Here is a 21,495-nt window from a genome sequence, read left to right as displayed (position 1 = left end):
CACGATGAAGGTTCATTTATGCTACAGGAAGGAATTTATCTCAAGGTGGAGTTTGTTAAGTTGTGATCTAAATTCAGTTATGTACAAGATAAAGACTAACTTCTACCAGAGCGAAGCGAGGCCTGTCGCTGGAAGGCTTAGGCCGAAGCGAAGCGGAGACTGAAGTTAGCCCATCATGTTTCCATATCGCGTCTCGGAGGGTGCGGGGGCCATCACCTATTATAATTTTCTATCTATATATATATACTTTCCGTAGGTCATTGTCTTGGGATATTGTAACATCATCGAGTATAGTGAAGATTTGTTCTCGTGGCTGCCGTGTTTTCTACTGTTCTTCTTTTCTAACAGCCCCCCTCCCCTCGAGCAGCCTCCCTGGCCGAGGGTGCTTCCGCTCCTTCCGTTGGAGCGGAACACGACGCCTGACCGCCGACAATCGAAGCGATTCCTCTCTCGCGGGCGTCCTCGTCGTCTTCGTCTCCTCCGTGCGAGTGGATCGGCGCGGCAAGGGGATCTGTCCGGGGGTTTGGATCGGTTTCTTCTCCATCTCTATCTGGTAAGGACCAAGGAACCCTAATTTGGTTTGGTTGCTTCGACGGATCGTGCTTCCTGTTTCTGGGATCTTTTTATGCTGGGACCTCTGAGGAATCGAATCCAGATCTTTCCTGCTATATTTCGCACAATTTGTTGCGTGTTTCTTTACTGCGTGGATACAAAGTAAATTCTTGCGGAGCAATTAAAATTTGGGGTTCAACTGGATCCCCACGGCTTGCTGTGCTCTTGGTTACACATTGTTCTTGCGGTGCTCCATCATCTTACATATAGGATAGGCATGCTCTATGGGTACTGATGTTTACTAGTTCGGTACATAGTCAAAAGTCTGAAAGAATCAGTTTAAGAATTATTCCAAAATGCGAGAATTTAGTTTATGTTGGGTGGATTGTGTGTAGTTCTCCATGCCTGTTGACATTTCGTGACAGATTGCTTATTAATTCATCCATCCTTCCATGCATTGCTTGACCACAACTGTTCTTTTGTCTCAATCTCGCACTACTAGTATTAGTTATTTCCCAAAATTTGGACGTCTCAAATTAAACCCTGTGCCACATTAAGTCATGCCATGGTGGTAAAATTGTATCTTTCCTGTTCAAACAACGCAATTGTATCTCTGATCTTTATGACACTAGTAAAACTTTGTGTTTTCCCTAGGTTTCTTGTTTAAGAATTATTTCTTAAGAAATACTCAATTACATTTGGTACTTTCATTCTTGACTCATTGATGCACAGTTTTAGAGGAATCTTTTTGGCTGATAAATTATTTTATAGGGAGAGATAGCATATATATAGGAGACACTTTGTATTCTATAATTGCTCATTGTGAACTATTTTAGGAATATCTATTTTTTAGTGTTCATGTTATAATTATTTTGGGTGAGATGTACTGGATCCCATGTATGTTTGGATCATTAGTAAAGTCATATTTGTGGTGTTCACATTAGTACATAACCTGATAACCGACCTAGCTTACACCAAAAATTATCCTGTACAGTTCCTTTGCAACTACTGTTGCCGTCCATGGTCCAGAACTCCAGATCTATGCATCAACCATGCCACGCTACTTTTTGGTTAATAAGACTGTTTGAATCCTACACATTTGCACCTTGATTAATGACTGAATGATATCCAATACTTTTGCATGGTGTACAAAATTATTTGGCTTTATGCTATAGAAATATGTTCTTTTATTGCCCTAGCGGCGTGGTCACATTACCCCTATGCCTGAGCGAAATAGTAGAGATCAAGACATTGTTATCGATTATATGATGGAAATCTAGAAGTTCCTTGTTTTTGCTCTAACAAACATTAAAGGGGGGCAGACCCAGTGCCGGAGGCTCCCACATGAGTGGGGTCTGGGGAAGGGAAAAATCGAGGCAAGCCTTCCCCCCGCAAAATCTGCGGAGAGGCTGCTTCGAACCCACGACCTGGTGACTCAGCGAGACAGCTCTCACCACTGCACCAGGCCTGCCCTTCTTGCTCTAACATGGAGTAATATGCCAATATTTTTTTATTTACTGCTTTTAATGTTATCTTATTTTTCGAATTACTAAAGATTTCATTTCTGGATTGCCAGCTGTTGCTTGGAGTTAGACAATGGATCTGGAGACAGAGAATCGTCTCGCTTCTTTGCTAATTGAAGAGGCTCGGAGATTGCAGTTAGAGGCTGACAGGGAAGGTGTTCATGCATATCTTCAAAAACCTAATGTTAGGCATCGTCCAAACTCACGGTTCCTCATAGCCACAGTTCGTGGAGTTCAGCAAGGTTAGCATTGTGCAGCTGTATCTTTAGTTTACTGAATCGTTGTTGTCACTCAATTTCAATATTTTCTATGTTTTTGGAGGTCCTGTGGAACAGATCAACATTAGAAAAAAACATTTAGAGTCATGTAATCCTGTAAAAAAATTGAATTTGGCTCTTGTGAGTACAGTGACCTTCTTTTCTTGGGGAAGAAAAAGTATACTGGCCATCAGGCCCCATGTCACCAATTTTTAATGACATAACTAATCAACGTAGAAAAAAACACTTTAGTCATATAAAAAAAAATTGAACTTGGCTCCTGTATTGTATTGACCTTATGTTCTTGGGTAAAAGTATACTGGCCCCATTTCACTATTTTCTTAATGGCATCAAGTAGCATGTTCGTACATTGTTCTGAGTTGAAATACGCTGTTTGTCCTGCAGCAAACCGTGTTGTGGAGGTCAATGAAATGTGGCGTGCCAGGGAAAAGGAACTGGAGTTAGAGTCAAAGATGAAAAGCAGAAGTAGCAGAAGTAACGATCGTGATGATTTTAGAGGCAAGCGCAAAAGTGAATTGAGAAACCATAGCTCCAGCTCAAGGGTCGAACAAGAAGGGACCACTTATAATAATTCTTACTCAGACCAGGAGGATGGTCTCAGGGATGATGAGATTGAAAAATTTCTTCATTCAAGGTCAGTTAGGATATTTATTTATTTTCTTTTATGCGAGAAATATCCATTTATTTCTTGATGTAATACCTGTCATATAATATAACTAAATTATTATTTTTACTCTTCTGTTATATGAAAAATCGTGCAATCTGTGTATCTCTTTGATAATACCACATTATCTATTGATTAGTGCTGGTATCCTATTATGTGGTATATTTAAATTTATTTATGCTGCAAACCTGTCAGACTGTTAACTATTTTCCTTGTGTTACCTATCAGCATATTGTTGCTGACATGTTTATTGTTGCTGTTCTGTTAGGGCAAAGCGAGGACGTGGGGCTGTTGGTTCTAGGATGGACGAGCCTGGTCCGTACCTTGATTCTTTGTCCTGTCATCAGGACAACGGACTTAGTCCTGACATACGTGTGGAAGAAAAATGGGAACACCGAGTACAAGGCCCAGGGAAGCCTTCATTTTTGAGATCCAAGTCTCCTGAGGGTCATTGGCATAAGGATACTTTGGATGGAAGGGCATCAAGCTCTGAACCACTGAGTAAAAAGGAAAAGAAAAAGAAGTCGGAGAAAAAAGATAACAGAGAGAAAAAGAAGGACAAGAAGAAATACAAACATGGCCATCGCTGCGATCACAAAAGCCGAAGATGAGAGTGAATGAGTGATGTTGCTGCTAGCAGAACAGAAAAATGTGCACAACGGTTGTGCCCTGAAATGAGCTAGCAGATTGTTGCTGTAACTTGAAACCTGTATTGTATGGAAATCTCGATATCGTGTAGAAATGGACCATGGTTCTTATAATACAGTGTTGTGATGTCACATATTTTTTTTTATGTTTTATCACTTCGAAGAAACATGGGTTAACATCTCAAGGTGTTGAGTTTTTCCCCTTTCGTTGATTGATCATCTGAGCCTCCTTTTCAAGCACGTGAGTTTGTTAGTTGGGGTTTATAGCTGAATAAACCTGCGTAGACAGATTAGTGCACATTTTCTATGATCATCATTTGGCTACGGAGTTACTTGTCAGGTTCCATTGAACATAACATAACAGATTAACAATTGGCTCAAAACGACTAATTGATGACTGTGATGAAAGACAATTTATGAGATCTAGCAGTTCCTACCAAAATGGATCTAAAAGCATGGATCATTCTTCGTTTGTTTTTTTAAAGCCCAAGAATTCATATTGTTCATCGACATGAATCAATTACTTAGGCTTTTGGAAGCTTCCATCTTTTCCAATTTCTGAATCGATGTTCTTTCAGAGTTCAGATAGGCGATTTATATGTAGTGTCTTCTTCAGAAACAGTTCGTGGGAGTGCAGAGCGCATGGTGTAAGGTAGTGCAATGGCTTGCAGAATTGGAGCCAGTGTCGGGATTTCAGAAAAAGATGCTCACATCAGTAGAAACTGGAGTCCCCAGACCATTTTCAAGAACAGAAAATATTAAATATGCGAATTCAGTTTTGAATAATTTTACAGGACAATCTCTTGACGTATGAAAGTACAACACATGTTCTTGTGTGATTGCACAATCACTTGCAAGATGATCACAACTAAAAAATCCTAGAAACAAAAGAAAGTCATCCTCCAGTTCTTAAGGCCGAAGCCATCCAATCTATGTTCTCTGTACAGCATAATGCTGTGTATGAAATATACAGGGACGAAAAATACATTATCTGCAACAAGAGAAAGATCATTAGATAAAGTCGTAAGAAGACTTAAGAAGCAACAAAGGGAAAGAAACATAGTGCCTTCGTGTTGACATTATTGCCATGCAAACACCACAGTGAAATGAAATTGGTCGTGAAAGAATGCTCAAGCTATAATGAAGACATCTTTCATACAACCACTGGACCATGGCAAAAACCATCAAACGCATAACTGCGCTGTATGAAATATAAAGATTGCCTCAGCACATATGCAGTGGCGGAGGACGAAATAGCGGAGGACGAAATATATTTGACGTATGGCATAGCGTAAACTGAATAGTAATGAACAAACAACAATTAATCAAGAGGCAGCAGGGTTCATTATCGGTGCTCTCGGTTGAATAAAGAATAATTAAATAATAAACAACTGAACGAAAAGAAAATTAAATAGGTTTGTGACTTCGTGTGATCTTAGCATCCTGCAGCTTGCAGGGCTAAGGCGGCAGCACCAGGCCTCCAACAGTGTTCATATGAATGGCTATATTAATTAACTAGACTACAAAGCACCGGGATGGCGTCCAGCAATTTGCAGGGGCATACACGGCGGAGCTGAGGTATGGCGAGGGCCACACCTCGCCCTACCGAGTCCTCCGCCACTGCACATATGTTGAAACTAGTTTATATCCAGGAATAGCGGTTTCAGCTACTTCCACTGGAAGTCAGAGAAAGAAGTGTTTATTTTTAGGTCAATTAGGATTCAATTAACACACTGCGGATGTAGAGGTGATACTGTCCCAGTCCTTACACTGAAACCAATACTTATGTTTTGAGGGAACAAAATATGGTGTTCTTTAGCCTCGGAAGCTTAGTAGCTAACTAATATTAGCTTTTGTAAATAATTTGGACACTTCATTACCAACGCAAATGAAAACTAGAGGTTAATTCCCATCCATTGGATTTGGCGATAAACAAGAATAACTGACAATACGATGAATAGAGGATTCCCTAACTGTACCATTTTATTTTGTCCTCATGAACCACACCAGATCACGAGTAAAGGAATACCCAAAAATCATGCAAGTAGCATTCCAGTATGATAAATAACACTACAACACTACATGATCACGACATCTATTTCCGTTATTTTTGTTTCTTTGGGGAAGGAAAATCATGATCTCTCGTTCAGCTGAACCTAAAGAGAAATGTAACATTCCACCATTAACATTTCCTCTCCCTTTAAGTACTATATTAGTACTAAATGGTAATCCCAACTAACAAAAACATTTCTAATGTCAGGATAAAAAAAACAGAAGAGCTGTGAACAAAAACATGCACATTCCTCAATTGCACGAACTTGCGCAAGAAAAAGGTTTAAAAGAGTCTGAATGATCTGCAAGTTTGATAATCTTCTCAATTCAGAGGTAAGGAAGACCTGACCTTACCACTGACCTAAAATGCAGGAACGAATGAGCCATGTAAGCCGATCGAATAACTCAGCCGACAACGAATGGGCCGATCTCGCCACTGCGCATGCCGCGGGCGACCTCGTTGGCGATGACCAGGCAGGTGGACACCCAGCCGGTGAGCACCGCCCACACCATGTCCACGATGCAGGCAGCGAGCCCCCACGTCATCGTCATCCTTGCTCCCTCTCGCCAGCCGCCTCCAAGGAGGCAATTCCACAAACACCGTCCCTGGCTCCCTGCAATCGGCAAGCACCAACGAAACAACCATGGTTGAGCCGAGGAGGGGATCGATTGAATTCTGAGGATTTGACAAGCTATCACAGGAGAACTCACCTCTTATCTTGCCGCCTTGCCGGTACAGTCAGCACGCAAGAATCGATGCAAGTTCCTCCGATTAGCGCCCGTCCTACGGATTCAGCTAGGATCTTACGCACCGGCAATCGGCAAGAAAAATTGCGTCCACAAGAGATTTGGCTGGATTTCACTGCCTCCTGTACCACCCAACCCTTGTTTCCCCCTTTTTACACCTCCTGTTCTGCGGGCTACCAAAGCTATAGGATACGGATAGAGATATGATCTTTGCTCTTGCTTTTGCGCCAAGAACCAATCCAACTCCGACACTTACTATTGACCCGAAATTCCACCTCCACCATGGATTCTTTGATCAGAACATTTTTTTCCCACCAGAGAGTTAAATAGAGACGAGGCTTGAAGAGTCTTCTCTCCTTTGTTGCTTGGTTTCCTCATCTTCTCCTTTCGCCGGGTAAGCAGTTCACGATTCAAGAAACAACTAGTACGTACTCCTGCCACAGAAGAGCCAATTGGATATTGCCACCTAAGAGCTCACACTCTGTCGGACTCTGACTGCACTACTGCAGATGGTGAAACTTTATCCAATCGTTCGTGGATTGGGTTGCAGGGTTAGTTAGGACTCGGGAGCATTTGGATTTAGGACAGGTCCTGCGCGTTTTTTGTCCAGTTGTGCACAACACAAGCGTTGCTGACTGGTTTGGCTTCTAATGGTCTGGTCGTCTAACACCTGCCACACGCTGGCCTACGCAAATCCACCATTGGCTGCCTGAGCTGATGATTGATGAAGGAGCCAAGTGTTGCAATTTTTTTTAGCTCCAAAGCCTGGGCTTGGGACGAAACAGAGGAGAAAGAAAAGCAGCTTGGTCTCAGAACACACAAACAGAAGACTAATAGCTCACTGATAGTCTGATAGTAACGTGTTTTCATATATTTTGTAGACTCCATGACCGGTATCATGTTTCTTGCTTCTGTATGCGGGCAGTGATATGAGTTATACTCAAAAGGAACTATTGTGCTGATTGTCGTACTTATCAAACAAGATGATTTGAACATGTAGCCAGAAGTTTCCAGGGCCATGTCGTGATCGTGCTCTGGTGCATCATGTCACCCACACTGCATTCTTCGACTTTATTCCTTTTTATTGTGCCTTGCAATTGGCAAGCATCAACCAAACAACCATTGGAGCCTCCCCGTTGAGACTGACCTAAGCACTCAACACATGAGATGCTGCTCCAGCTTGTCACCTTAACGATATTAGCGGTGTTAGCTTTTGTGAATAATTTGGACAATTCATTACACTCCGCCACTTTATTGGCCTTTGCTCTACTTCAGCTGAACCTAAAGAGAACGGTAACATTCCACCATTGGCATCCCCTTTCCCTTTTTATGTACTACTATATTAGTACCAAATGATAATCCCAACTAACAAAAACATTTGTAATGTCAGGATAAAAAACAGAAGAGCTGTGAACAAACATGCAGATTCCTCCATAGCACAAACTTCTGCAAGAAAAATGTTAAAACATAGTCTAAATGATCTGCAAGTTTGCTAATCTTCCGTCAACTTGGACGGCTTGGTTGCCGAGATTTTGGCAGCCAACTATTTCAAAGGGCACAAAACTTCAATGACCAAACGAGCTCTTTTTTTATATATATATATATATTCTTTTATGTCAAGAGAGATAAATAAGTCACATAGCTTAATTTTTCTGTTTCCAATTCTCACTAGTTGAAAGCTTAATTTCATATATGACATCCAATCCTAACTTAACGAAAAAGAAACAAGTCTCTGGGCTGCGCTGCGTGCCCACATGGCTGCCCCTTGTAAATTCGTATGACCTTTGTAGCATGAGCTGCTACGGTGCTACCTGGCTGTCCGATTTGACTTGACTACTACTTTCAACCGCGCGCCATAGTCAACGTAGGCGACTAGGCGTAGCAGAGAGACCGCGTCAGAGTTGGAGGGTACCAGTAGCGATGGCGGCGGCGGAGGTCAGAGTCCCACAAGGCTCGGCGGTGGCCTAGCGTCCTCCCTCCTCCGCGTCCCACGTCCCATGGTTCGTATCCGTCCCAGTCATCCCGGCACTCATCGCACGGAGTCGGATGAGGACAATCCTGACGATCGTGACTGTGGAGCCGCCGCCGCAGCGGATGACTTTGATCGTGAAGCGCCCGTGGCAGAGCATGATCCTGATCATGGCGCAACTGCCACGGCGATGGGGCTGCCTGACGGCGCGCTCGGTCACGGCGCCCTATCTTTGACGCCATCCGGCTCCCGGCGCAGTCCCTTCCAGAGAGTGCAAGGTTGCCCCTATGCTTTCATTAGTCGAAGGAACTCATCGGGCGCGCTAGGTAGCATAGCCACATGTGTTAGAAAATAAAAGGTACATTTGTTACCGACTCCACAGCAAGTTGTGCAACTTAGTATTCATCTCCTTCAGAGTCGTGCTCTAATGCAATTTCATCTATTTTTGTCTAACTATTAGCACAACTCTCACATTCTCAATTATACAACCTCGTCAGTTGTACATGTATATATATTTAATAAGATTAATACGAGTGTTGTTGTTGGCTCCAATCTACATAGCTAGCACATCGTGATACTCCATGTGTTGTTCGACGCACTAGTGTTTGTTTTTCCACCTAACAGAGCGGAGGGGAGAGAACGGAAGAGAGCCAAGCGAGTGATCAGTCAAAGCTCCCTCTCCCTTTTTATGGACGAGGTGTGAGAGGAGGTTTTCATTATTTTCTTTGATAGGTTTTGTTTTTACAAAAGACCCTTCAGAGGCTTTAAATGGGCCCTAAACATTATCTCACAAACCTTTTGGCTATGTAATTGGGTCATGAACACAGTAACGGGGTCCCTAACATATAATGCACCCCCAACAACTAGCATTCTCTTCCACTACTATGGATGCCAACTCGCTCTTTGAGTTTGATTTCTTTGTCTAAGTCCTCCGACTCCTCTAATCTTAACAACGCCCTAGCAGTAACCATCCAACTTTTTGTTGTCCTCCAGATGGTGAAAATTAAATCTCATATTCCTGCTGTCCATGACATCACCAAGGTGAACCATGCCCATAGGCATTGTTTCTTTGATAGCTTCATCGGCTAGTTTGGCCTTGGCTCTCACTTCTTTGTGCCCTTACTATTGATCGGCGCCACGACCTCGAATGGCACATGGTCAACCAAGGCATCCTTAGTTGGATATACATACTACTCCATGTACAAGTGAAAGCTCTAGTTTGATTTTGGTGAATTGATAAAACCCTAAGTGCTAACCTAGTTTATTAAAGTGATTATAAGATAGGTAGCATTACTCCAAGTGATGAAGCAAATGAAGATCATGACATGATGATGGTGTTGCCATTGTGATGATCAAGTGCTTCTGTGCTTGGACTTGGAAAAGAAGTAAAGAAAAAAAAAGGCTCAAGGCAAATGTATAAGTTGAAGGAGCCTTTTTGTTTCGGTTATCAAGACACTTAGCGAGTGTGATCACATTTAGGTTCGATAGCCGTACTATTAAGAGGGTGAAACTCGTATCGAAATGCGGTTATCAAAGTGCCACTAGATGCTCTAACTCATTGCATATGCATTTAGGATCTAGTGGAGTGCTAATACCCTTGAAGATGATTGTGAAAATATGCTAACACACATGCACAAAGGTGATACACATTGTGTTTAGCACTTGTGAGCAAGGGTTCAGAACTTCACCGGCGAAGTGTCCGCCCGTAGAGTGCGGACAGTCCGACGGTGCCACCAGCGCCCTATATAGAAAAGACAGGGTTTCACAAAGTGGACCGGACGCTGTCCTTAACTAGACCGGCACGTCTGGTCAGTAGAAGCAGTGAAGACGCTGGCGTCGGTCTTCGACCAGACGCTGGGTCACTTCGTGACCGGACGCTGAATGGGTGCATCCGGTCCCGCTGACGTGGCAGTAGAGAAGAAGAGAAAGGACCGGACGCTGGTGCTGCGTCCGATCATGTCCGGTCACAAATTTCCACCTCTGGAAGCTTACTGGAAGTGACCGGACGATGGGGTCCTGCGTCCGGTCGGACGTGATCGGACACGTTCGGTCGCGAGTGGAACCTTACTGGAAACGACCGGACGCTAGGCGAAGACGGCAGTGCGGCACCTTTCCCCGTGCGGTGGCGGTGGTGACCGGCAGTCAGTGACGCCCGCCACCCTCCTGTTCTCTTTTCCATTTTCTTTTACTCGGTTAGAGTTAGGGTTTCAATTCGAAATGGATCGAACCCTTATTCTTTCTTTGATTTTTTTTTCAATGCTCTACCCCATACTAGATCTACACACTGGCAACCTTAGCTCTAATACCAATTGTTAGAAAGTTCTAAACTCTAGGTGTAGATCTAGCGGGTAAAGAACATCTGTTGATGTACCTTGGTAGCTAGTGCGTCCGCAGCAACCAGAGATGAAGTGCAGTCGCAGTCCCTACAGCGACGCGAGGTACAGCATCCTGGTGGTGACACTGTAGAGGCGACGGTGGAGTTGGCGGGGTTTTCTGTCGTTGGTAGCACCCTTCTTTATATCGGATTAGCGTTTCTCTGTAGGTGGTTACGGCGGCTCAGGTCAATCTTTTAGTTAGAGTCCTGATCCCCACTTTTCTTTATAGTATTGTACGATAGGAGCCCACCAACCATATTAGGGTTGAGCGCCCCGATCAGAGCGCAGATCCAAGGTCAACTTACAGCACGCGGACATCTCCGAGCACAGCCTCACGTACGCGCTCAAGGTCACAGGCCTCGGGCTCGTCGGCGACGACTCCACGCTCGCGATCTCCTTCTTTACCCCGACGATGCTCGTCGTCACCAGGCCCGGCGACGGCCACTGGACGCTGGTGGACGACGACCAGCAGTGGTTCTACTCAGCCAAGTCGTTCTCTGGCCGCTTCTACTGTGCCACGGCCGGAGCCGTCATGGCGTTGGAGTTGGAGGCAACGACGACGACCAACCAGCAGCTGCCGGCGCCACGGCTTGCGGTGGCCGCGGCGATAACGTGTAGGGTGTCTCTGATGTGCAGGGACACCACCGTGCACCTGGTGGAGAGCGACGGGAGGCTGCTGCTGCTCAACCGCTGGCTAGAGTGGCGAGGGAAGGTGGAGGACAAGTCCTACTGCTGGATCAGGGGGTACAAGACGTACGAGGTGGACCTCGCCAACAAGCGGGAAACGGTGCCCGTCCGTGGCCTCCGCGGGCGCGCCGTGTTCCTCGGCAAAACACGGGCGCTGTCCGTTTCTCCGCTCGTGTTCCCGTCGATCCGCGGAAACAAGGTCTACCCTGCCGCCGACAGCTGGGAGATGTCTAGGCAGGGAATTGGCTCCTACAGCCTTCTCAACGGAAGGATTGAACGTTGCAACGTTAGGACACGATCAAAAAACGTTAGGACACGACGGAATAATGATGATGATGATGGCTGGACGGTATCCGTGACTATATTTCCTGGTACGTCTCTGGCAGATGCAACGACATTGAAGAAATATAACCGGGATCGGACAAACCTGGTGCATCTTATCAGAGCGTTCCATAGTTGAGTGACCTGGGCTAGCTAGTGCGACTGGCTTCTAGCTGCCACCTTTTTTTTTGAAAGATTTTTGCATGCCAACCGGCCCAACCCTATATATTATAGCTAATTAGCAAGACACAATTTCGTGTGATGCTCATTCCACTACCATATGTTGAACGGATTACAGTCAGACAGAGATTAGAGAATTTTATGCCGCTGCATGCTAACTGCGAACCGGAGCGGTGCATTATTATTTAAATCAGTTAGGTTGGCCAAATCCTGTTCTTTGTTTATAGTTGCTTATTCGTCGTTATTATGTATGTATTCTTTACGAGATTCACCTACGGCGTTACTGATTTCATAGACGCTGGACTATCGATATTAAATCTTGATACGGAGACGGAGACTGCTGCATACAAATACAGCAAGTAGTCTAACAATCATAGTATAAAACGAACGAATCTTGTATTTAAGATGCCTTTATCATTCTCGTTTGTTTTCTCTTTACAAATACGGCAGTGCTAGCGCCCGGAACGGAGGTCCGCATCCAGGCGCCCACACATGCACTCTGCGTAATGCCCAACCCCTCCAGCGCAGCTGTACTAGGCAAGCCACATTGCAATATGTGCAATACCCGATTTAATTTTGAAATATCCAGATGCAACACTTGCGATATACGTCTGAAGACAGATGAAACACTTAAAACATGCGTCTGAAAAACTCGCAAACACTTGAAAACCATTGCAAACATACGCAACATCTAGGTAAAACATTTGCAACATATGTGTGAAACATATGCAACATCCAGATAAACGGACTTGCAACATACGTATGAAAAAACAGATAAAATATCGGGAATAGACGTTTGCAACATACGTGTACAACCATTGCAACATATGCAACACCGCGATCTATTTTTGCAACATCCATACGAAACACTTGCAACATACCTCTAAAACATCTGAAATACTTCAAACATACGCTTGCAACATGCGACATATCCCGGTGCGGCCTCCTCCGCCGTCTGCAGCGGGCAACCGTAGCAGCAGACGAGGCCGGAGGGCTTCTGCCCCTAGGGCCCGACGCTTCTCCTTGCGCTAGCGGTGCCTATTGCCGTCATCGGGCGTGAGCATGCGCGCGGCGGCCTCTGTGGCCATCTGACGGCCGAAGAAGCGGTCTCCACGCGTGGGTGCGACGGTGCCTGTGCTGTTAGCGGGTGGGTGGCGGAGCAGGAGCAGTGGCAAGGGAGGTCCGGTTGGCGTGGGGGCTTGAGCGGTGGAGGTGGCGGCGGTAGGTTTTTGGGGAAGGAGAGGAAGCAGGGAACGCCATGGACGATGGACGAGTAGAGCGGGAGAGGTCTCTCGTCTCATACCCTTATCCGGACGGCGCAGAGGAAGGGACGGAAGCAGGCAGCATAATAAAAAAAAAAGGGACGCGCTATTGGACTAGGCATTACCATTCCCATCTCCCCTGCTCAACTCGTCTCACGCATGCGCTCTCCTCTTCCTATATAAGTATACTATACAACACGCGGGGCTCGTCCTCTTCCCTTGCATTGCTTCTTCCCCTTGGGGGCGAGTCGACGAAGCTAGGAAGAGACACTACACACAGAAACGATTTTTTATAGACACGCCTCGTTTTCGATCAGAGGCCCTTCGTCTTCGTCGCCTTGGAGCTAACAGCGGAGGAGGACGCCGTGAAGAAGCCAACTAGAGCGATGATGATCAGCAAGGCGTTGTCATCGTGGTCATTCGAGACGGCGATAGATGCTGCCACTGGGCATGATTCTAGTGCAGGTGTTCACGATGGTGACGCTGTTCATCTCCAAGATAGCACTCAACGCTGGCACGCGCCCCTTCGTCTTCCTCGGTCGTCTACCGTAACCTCGTTGCCGCCGCCGCCGCCGCCGCCATCGCGCCGCTCGCCCTCATCTTTGAAAGGTGCGCACGCCCACGTAGTACAGCTGCGTCACTTTCTTGTGCTAAGTAGGTGCTTGAATTATTCTCCGTTTCCGACGTTGCTTCGATATATGATGATATGATATGCCTGTGCTTTTGTTTCAGTTTTTAGTTACCATCATTTTCACTGTGGATGATCATATTGATTACGTGGTTAACTTTGATGCCATTATATATATTACAGTAACCAGAAAAGTATACGCAAAAATGGATACTCCCACAGTCCCACCTGTGACAAACGAAACAATAAAAGACGTTTACCTCCAATAATAAGATCGACTCACGTATCGACTCTTAGATGATATCTCATCTTATATACCCCACACGAGTGCTTATATAACTGACAGTAGCTGCTGCCTGCTGCCTCACAAATCTCCTCACAAACCAAAAAGCAACTATTGCAGTTGGAACTTGCTGCGGGCCTCCAAACTGTTCACTTCTCCTATTGCCCACCGCTGAGCTTAAGATTCGAAGAGATGGGAAAAACTCAGTGCAATTTTGGCAGTGTTTTGACTTTCCGGAGTATGCTAGTTTGGCTCAGTAACAACTCCCGGCCTGAAGAAATACAACAGGGAACTGCCTAGTGGGAGTGGGTGACAGAAGAAGAAATGGTACTGTAAATGTATCTCTCTATCAAAAGTATCATCAGCGCCTCATCTCACGGTCGCACAAACGCCTCCTCGCTTGCTGGAGGAGGCTGTGAGATCACCGTCGCTAACTGACTGCACTTCTGCTTACATAATGGGACGGGCCAATTCAGTAACTCGATCTGCTTGGACGGCCAACTTGGCTTGTATCAGCACCAAATTCTTGCGTTACGACTGCCCTTAATATATACGCCAACAGAATGCCTATATGCGAGACCTATTTTAGGTACAGCAGAGGCACAACCCAAATATGAGTATTCTCTCTCCTGGAGACTCATTTACAGAAAACGTTTTTTTTTGGGTCACGTTGTTGGAGAAGACAAAAAATATGTATTGAACCCTTTACCTGTAGCGCTACCTAAACGTGGAATATATCTTATGTTTTAGGTGATGTTGTTGAAGATAGTCTTAGGGGCTGTTTGGTTCCTGTAGTAACTACTAAAATTTCTGTCACATCGAATATTTGGACATATGCATGGAGTATTAAATATAGATTAATTACGAAACTAATTGCATAACTTGCGACTAATTTGCAAGACGAATCTTTTAAATCTAATTAGTCCATGATCTGACAACGTGGTGCTACGGTAAATATGTGCTAATGACAGATTAATTAGACTTAAAAATTCATCTGGGAAATTAGCCTCCATCTATGTAATTGGTTTTATAATTAATCTATATTTAATGTTTCTTGTTAGTATCTAAACATTCGATGTGACATAAATTTTAGGAACGACTAAAGAACCAAACACCCCCTTACATGAGGATATTTGGGGGTGTTCGTTGAGCTTACAGCGGCTGCCGGTGCAGCAGATGCGCTTTTCTCTCTCTGTGAAATATTGCAGGTACAGCTAACGTTTGCTGCAACAACAGCTTTTTCTTGTTGCCTAAAACCCCAAGTGCACTCTAGTGCATGGACCATTCCGATTATACAACGACCATGAAAGTTTGAGTTTTGTAAGTAACTAGAACATTAATGTTCAATTAGTAGAAGAATAATAAGACACCATTTATGTTCACCGTATCCTTTTGGAATGAGCTCACGCTGTTGGATCTTCATATATCAACTCTGACAACTAACAAAAAAAAGCCTCGATTCAGCCATTCAGGGTAAGGGTAATAACCTCATCAGCGTCAGTCCAATTCAATGTCAAATGAAACTGAGCCTGAGTAAACTGAAATTTCAGTTGGAAAACGCAGGGCATAATTTGAGTGGTTAGAGACAACAAGATGGTATGGTAGATTGGTATTAAAGGAGTAAGTACGCTGTAGGTAGCAAACACTAGGAGCCTGTTTTGTTGGTGGCATGTAGCTAGCCTGGTCCATATCCATGGGCCTGGCTCACCCTAGCCAGGCTGATCGCATGCAGGCTCTTATGTTTGGTTCTTTGTATGCATGTAGCCTGGTTCGGAACAGAAGTTGTTTGGTTGCCTGCATGAGTACAAAATCATGTAACACAAATATGTCAAAATAAATACTAAAATGTTAATTACTTATGGTATTATGCCATAATAAATTTTAATTTACCTAATCCAATCTTAATTTGATTTGAAATCACTTAATATTCACTAATTATGTGCTAATAACGTCATTAGCTATGCTAATCTTGCACAGCGCGAGCCTGGCTCACGATGCGACCAATTCTGGCGTTTCTCTGGATACAGCATCTTTCATGCTTTGAGTAGCGTGTGAACCTGGCCCAATGATCCGTCCAGCCAACCAAACGCGAGCGCATGCATCCGAGCGGCCTGGCCCAGCTGTATGCCACCGTTTGGTTCAACTGTCACCATCATCCACCCTCCGTCCTTCCCACCCGTTTTCCCTCACCAGTCACCACCTCACTTGTCACTACACGTCTCCTCGGCCCCTCCCGCGCTGCTCACTGCCCACCGACACTCCCCTCCGCCGCCATGGACCGCGGCCCTTCCGTCTCCGACGAGGACGACGACCTCGAGACCCTCGTACCGCAGAACCACGCCAAGCCCACATCCCCCTCAGCCCGCTCCCGCTCGCCGCCCTCCTCGTTCAGCGTCGCCGCGCTCCGCCCGGCGCTCCCCTCCTCCGCCGCCTCCCTCGGGCGCGTCCTCTGGTCCCGCCGCTACCTCGTGCTCTTCGTCTCCCTCCCGCTCCTCTTCCTAATCCTCTTCGTCTCCTTCGGGGGCGCGTCCTCCCTCCGCCTGCCGGCCTCCATCCGCCTCCCCTCCGCCGCACCCGCCGCCGACCCCGCGGCCTCTCGCATGCGCGAGGCCGAGCTGCACGCGCTCTACCTCCTCCGCTCCCAGCGCTCCGGCCTCCTCAGCCTCTTCAACCGCACCGCCGCCCCCACCAACGGCTCTGCCCCCGCGCCCATCTCGCTCTCCGATCTCCAGTCCGCGCTCGAGAGCCAGATCAAGATCAACCGCGAGATCCAAGCGGCGCTCCTCTCCTCGCACCGCTCCGGGTCCGGCAATGCGACCGACGACGGCCTGGATCTCGATCTCCCTTTCGCCGGGTGCAGGAAGAGGGAATTGCCGGCCAACCGGCGGACCATTGAGTGGAACCCCAAGAAAGACCGGTTCCTCTTAGCCATCTGCATCTCCGGGCAAATGTCCAACCACTTGATTTGCTTGGAGAAGCACATGTTCATGGCAGCGCTTCTTGGCCGTACCCTGGTGGTGCCCAGCCAGAAGGTGGATTACCAGTACGATCGGGTGCTTGATATCAACCACATTAATGATTGCATTGGGAGGAAGATTGTGATCACCTATGAGGAGTTTGTGGAGAAGAGGAAGAAAGTGGCCATCGATCAGTTCATATGCTACGCAGCCTCGCCTCCATGTTTCCTTGATGAGGACCATATTAAGAAGCTGAAAGGACTGGGTATTTCTCTGGGCAAGATTGAGGCAGCTTGGCCAGAGGATGCGAAGCTGAAGGAGCCAAAGAAGAGATTTGTTGGGGATATTGCACCAAAGTTTTCGACAGAGGCTGAGGTCCTTGCCATTGGCGACATGTTCTATGCCGATGTGGAGGATGAGTGGCTGAATCAACCTGGTGGTCCATTGGCTCACAAGTGCAAGACTTTGATTCAACCAAGTAGGCTCATTCTGCTCACTGCTCAACGCTTCGTCCAGACTTTCTTGGGAGGAAACTATATTGCTTTGCATTTTCGACGGCACGGATTCCTTAAATTCTGGTGAGATACACAAGATCTTTTAACCTGCTGAACATTATCTATTTGTGAATTTTGTGAGACAAACATATTATAGTGGCTGCATTTACTTTTTATAAGGTTATGCTTGATAGGCTCTTCTAGTAGATGGCTTCATCCTTTGTACATCTTGGGAATTCTAGGCTAGTCACAATCATATCCTCTTTTAGTTATTCCATGATTTCTGTTCCTTTGTACAGTGCAATTGGTCTTCCCTTCTGTGATGCACATGGCACTTGTTCTGACAAAGAATGGTTGGACTTGGTTCTAGATGCTTCTCTCATATCTAGGAAAATTTTTATACTGCAAGTCAGCATCTGACATCTGCATGGTTGATCAAACTATTTTGTTCTTGGTTAATAAAGCTATTCAATGAAGTGCCTGCTTAATAATGAATTTACAATACCAATATATGGTAGTTTTTTTTTTGGATAATGGGACAAAGGTCCCCACCTCTAGAGTAGTATATTCCATAGCTTACTTTCATTAATTATTCTCGGTGATGTTGAGTGATGGTATCTGCTCTAGTATTGACTATCGCATTGAAACACTATCCTTGTTAGTCTTTTAAGTTGACTTTGTTTTCTTGGATAATTCTACATAATGTGCAGTTGCTGAGAAGTCTCAAGGCATTTGTTATATCAATATGCATTCATTGCACTAGTTTGACCCTTGGAACTATGTGTAGTTGTGTACTGTCATGATGCCTGAACTAATCTCAGCGTTTTTTGTCCTTTTTGCTTTGATGGGGGTCCTTTAACGCTCATATTGTGGTTGAACATTTCTGACCAACTGATCTTGATGCTAATGGCTTGTGTCTGACAACAGAGTGGTGCTATATTCAACAATTTATAACAATATTCCAAAAACTCAATAACATTATGGAAACATCTATTAGTTACCTTTAGCTTGTCACAAGGGGTCGACAAAGCTCACAAGCAGCTCGGCTTGGGTTTTACATCATCACATGTCTTGACCATAAAAGGAAACTCAGCAACATAACTGCCCAATTTTGAATGGTTGCTGCACTTTGTTTCCAATGATAATAAAATTTGACTAGACCAACTCAGCAATCAATGGCTTAGAGTGACTCAAGAAGAAACAAATTTCAATAGCTATAGTTACACACAATAGTCATGCATTGCTGGACATGTCAGTATGTTTAAATCTCTTGTTTGTCAAATTATTTCATAAATAAATTTTAACTGACCTTGCATGCCAATCAAGCTTATTCGATACAGACGATACTGATCACTGAATCAGGCTGTCTTCTTTAGTTCTGTGGCTCATAGTTTCATAATCTATTAAACATCTTTATTTGCTTTATCAAAAGCTAAGAAAATCTTATTTCTAATTCTATTGGGCTATTTACATCAGGTTGAGTGGTGTGAATTGAATATGCTATTATTTTTTCCTTGCTATGTTAGATATACAGATCTATCAGCTATGCCTTAAATGTTATTTACTGACACAGTTATTAGGTGCTTAAGATTGTGCTATAATTAGCTAGCAGTGTATAGGCTATACGAATGCAACTGCATGAATCTAGTACCTGGTACATCACAACTACAAAGTTTTTTTTCTCGAACACGCAGGAGAGCAGCGTATCATTGTATATTAAGAAGAAGAAAAAGGGGTATAAAACCCCAAAACCCAAACAATAACAACACACACCGCACCTCACTCAAAAAACCATTGCTCGCCTATTACAAAAAAGACTTGACCTCGACCAAGAAAGAGAGCCCTAGTTTGCACTTGGCACTAGAGTGAGGAGATGAGAAATTCCTCTAGCCCCAGCCAGACTCCATAGAAGTAACTCCTCTCTAATGATCAACAGAACACCATTCAGGTTGGGGGTAATCCCATCAAACACGCAGCGATTGCGATGATTCCAGATTGACCAATCCACCAAAATTATGATAGAAATGAGACCTTTTTTAATCTGGCCATCCACTCTAGAAATCTGACCATCACAACTACAAAGTGATCTTGTTGGTATTTGAATATAGCTTGTTGGAGCTGGGCATGATATTTAGCACTGAATCTGGGGACTTTATATGGTGATACAGTTTAGTTGGATATGAACATGCAATGATTTTTCCCCATTTGTTGGAATATATAAATATATAGATAGATTAATGATCTGTGCCTTAAAGATATCTCATTCATTATGTTATTTGCTGTTGCTTGTGGTGACAGTTGTTGGGGACTTAAGTTTTGTGCTACAATTAGTTGCCTGTGTACTGAATTCTATGTCTAAAATGGTATGATACTAGTACCCAGTACACATAAAAAAAAATATTGTTGGTATTTGGATATTAGCTTGGTTGGACACGACATTTAGCACATACTCTGGGGAATGTGTAGTGCTATTGCTAGTTAAGTCTTTGTGGTCTGTGCATCATTTGCAGTTAACCCTGTTGATAATATTACTGTGGGACATTTGACTAATTTTCTCTTGATGTTCCTGTAGTAATGTGAAGAAAGAGAGCTGCTTCTTCCCCATCCCTCAGGCGGCAGAATGCATTCTGCGAATCGTTGAGAAGGCTAATGCACCTGTGATATATTTATCTACCGATGCTGCTGAGAGCGAAACAAATCTTCTGCAGTCCTTGGTTGTATTCAACGACAGACAAGTCCCTCTTGTGGAGAGGCCAGAGCACGACAGCTCTGAGAAATGGGATGCCTTGCTACACAGAAACCACATGGGTGGAGATACTCAGGTACATATATGGTCTTTTGTAGTTTTTCTCATCTTGAGTGTGACAATTTTACTAAACAACAATGCGCTTCTGTAATGCTTATTCAGGTTGACGCGATGCTTGACAAGACGATCTGTGCACTATCAAACGTATTCATAGGATCATCAGGGTCCACCTTCACGGAGGACATCTTCCGGTTGCGGAGGGGCTGGGGATCAGCGTCGCACTGTGACGAGTACCTCTGCCAGGGTGAGCTGCCCAACTACATAGCAGAGTTAGACTGAGAAGGCAACTTCCCTGGAGGGTCGATAGCTGCAATTTTCCCCCACCATGTCCGTATGTTCTGTAAAAAAAATTGGCGGTGTGTACATCTAGTGTGATTTGTGGTAGAGTGGTCTCTGTATCGGGGGTCGTCTCCATTGATTTGATCGGTGTCAATTCTTACACAGGTAGGTAATACAAAGAGCTTTGAGAAATTTTTCTTTGCTGTCGTTTCTTGTCTGTGCAGTATTTAACATTTAGATGACGCTGGTGCAGCGTTCTGGTTCAGTACTAATTCTTGATTTGCATTGTTTTAAAACATTGCTGTCACTGGTGTACTGAAACTTGCATAGTGCCATGTTGATTCATGTCCAGTTCAGATCATCATCATCAGATTGTTACTTTTTGAAGCAAATTGTAGGTAAAAAAATGGTGGGATATGGGCCTCGCTGCGGCCCAGAACAACGCAGGCCCAGAGCTCTGCTGATTCACTATACAGGCCCGAAAGACTCCCGTGAACCTAATAGTGCACGGCCCGAGATTCCAGGGTTCGCTTTGCGGGAGGCCCGTTGTTCCCAATCGCCTCTCGGGCTCTGCCGCCCGCGCGCGCCCTCCACTCGGACTTAACGAGCGGGGAGCTCTCGCAGCCGTCGCCCGTCACCCCTGCGCTGAAGAGGGTCTTAGTGACGTGTGCAAGCTACACCTCGTGTCCTCGTGCACTTGCATTTCTGAATAGTAAGCTTAGCTAGCAAAAGCAGGCGGGGGTGAACATTCTAGAGAATAGATGGAGATGGGAGGAAGTCAAAGCGCGACC

The 21,495-nt window shown here is 45.0% G+C and overlaps 2 protein-coding genes across 4 annotated transcripts; both read left to right on the top strand.

The window, feature by feature from the left end:
* Positions 1–310: 310 nt before the first annotated feature.
* LOC136547096 (uncharacterized) lies at positions 311–3,796 on the top strand. 3 transcript variants are annotated; one of them, XM_066539066.1, is made up of 5 exons: positions 311–553; positions 1,875–2,043; positions 2,129–2,317; positions 2,738–2,987; positions 3,286–3,796. In XM_066539066.1, the coding sequence occupies exons 3-5, from the start codon at positions 2,149–2,151 to the stop codon at positions 3,626–3,628; spliced, it is 762 nt and encodes a 253-aa protein (XP_066395163.1). In that variant the 5' UTR covers positions 311–553; positions 1,875–2,043; positions 2,129–2,148; the 3' UTR covers positions 3,629–3,796. The 3 variants fall into 3 exon arrangements, with proteins under 3 accessions (XP_066395163.1, XP_066395162.1, XP_066395161.1); XM_066539065.1 differs by having other exon boundaries at positions 1,867–2,043; XM_066539064.1 differs by lacking the exon at positions 1,875–2,043.
* A 12,585-nt stretch (positions 3,797–16,381) lies between these two features.
* Positions 16,382–20,983, top strand: LOC136547095 (O-fucosyltransferase 36-like). Its single transcript, XM_066539063.1, has 3 exons — positions 16,382–17,703; positions 20,192–20,441; positions 20,528–20,983. The coding sequence occupies exons 1-3, from the start codon at positions 16,442–16,444 to the stop codon at positions 20,702–20,704; spliced, it is 1,689 nt and encodes a 562-aa protein (XP_066395160.1). The 5' UTR covers positions 16,382–16,441; the 3' UTR covers positions 20,705–20,983.
* The last annotated feature ends 512 nt before the right edge of the window (positions 20,984–21,495 follow it).

The sequence above is a fragment of the Miscanthus floridulus genome, chromosome 3 (assembly GCF_019320115.1).
Source record: "Miscanthus floridulus cultivar M001 chromosome 3, ASM1932011v1, whole genome shotgun sequence".
Taxonomy (NCBI): Eukaryota; Viridiplantae; Streptophyta; class Magnoliopsida; order Poales; family Poaceae; genus Miscanthus; species Miscanthus floridulus.
This window is presented reverse-complemented; position numbering and strand designations above follow the sequence as displayed.

Coding starts and splice junctions, on each gene's coding strand:
- LOC136547096 (XM_066539064.1), top strand. CDS start 2,149: ATGGATCTGGAGACAGAGAATCGTCTCGCTTCTTTGCTAATTGAAGAG. Junction 2,318..2,737: donor AGTTCGTGGAGTTCAGCAAG/GTTAGCATTGTG, acceptor TTTGTCCTGCAG/CAAACCGTGTTGTGGAGGTC. Junction 2,988..3,285: donor GAAAAATTTCTTCATTCAAG/GTCAGTTAGGAT, acceptor CTGTTCTGTTAG/GGCAAAGCGAGGACGTGGGG.
- LOC136547095 (XM_066539063.1), top strand. CDS start 16,442: ATGGACCGCGGCCCTTCCGTCTCCGACGAGGACGACGACCTCGAGACC. Junction 17,704..20,191: donor CACGGATTCCTTAAATTCTG/GTGAGATACACA, acceptor ATGTTCCTGTAG/TAATGTGAAGAAAGAGAGCT. Junction 20,442..20,527: donor ACATGGGTGGAGATACTCAG/GTACATATATGG, acceptor ATGCTTATTCAG/GTTGACGCGATGCTTGACAA.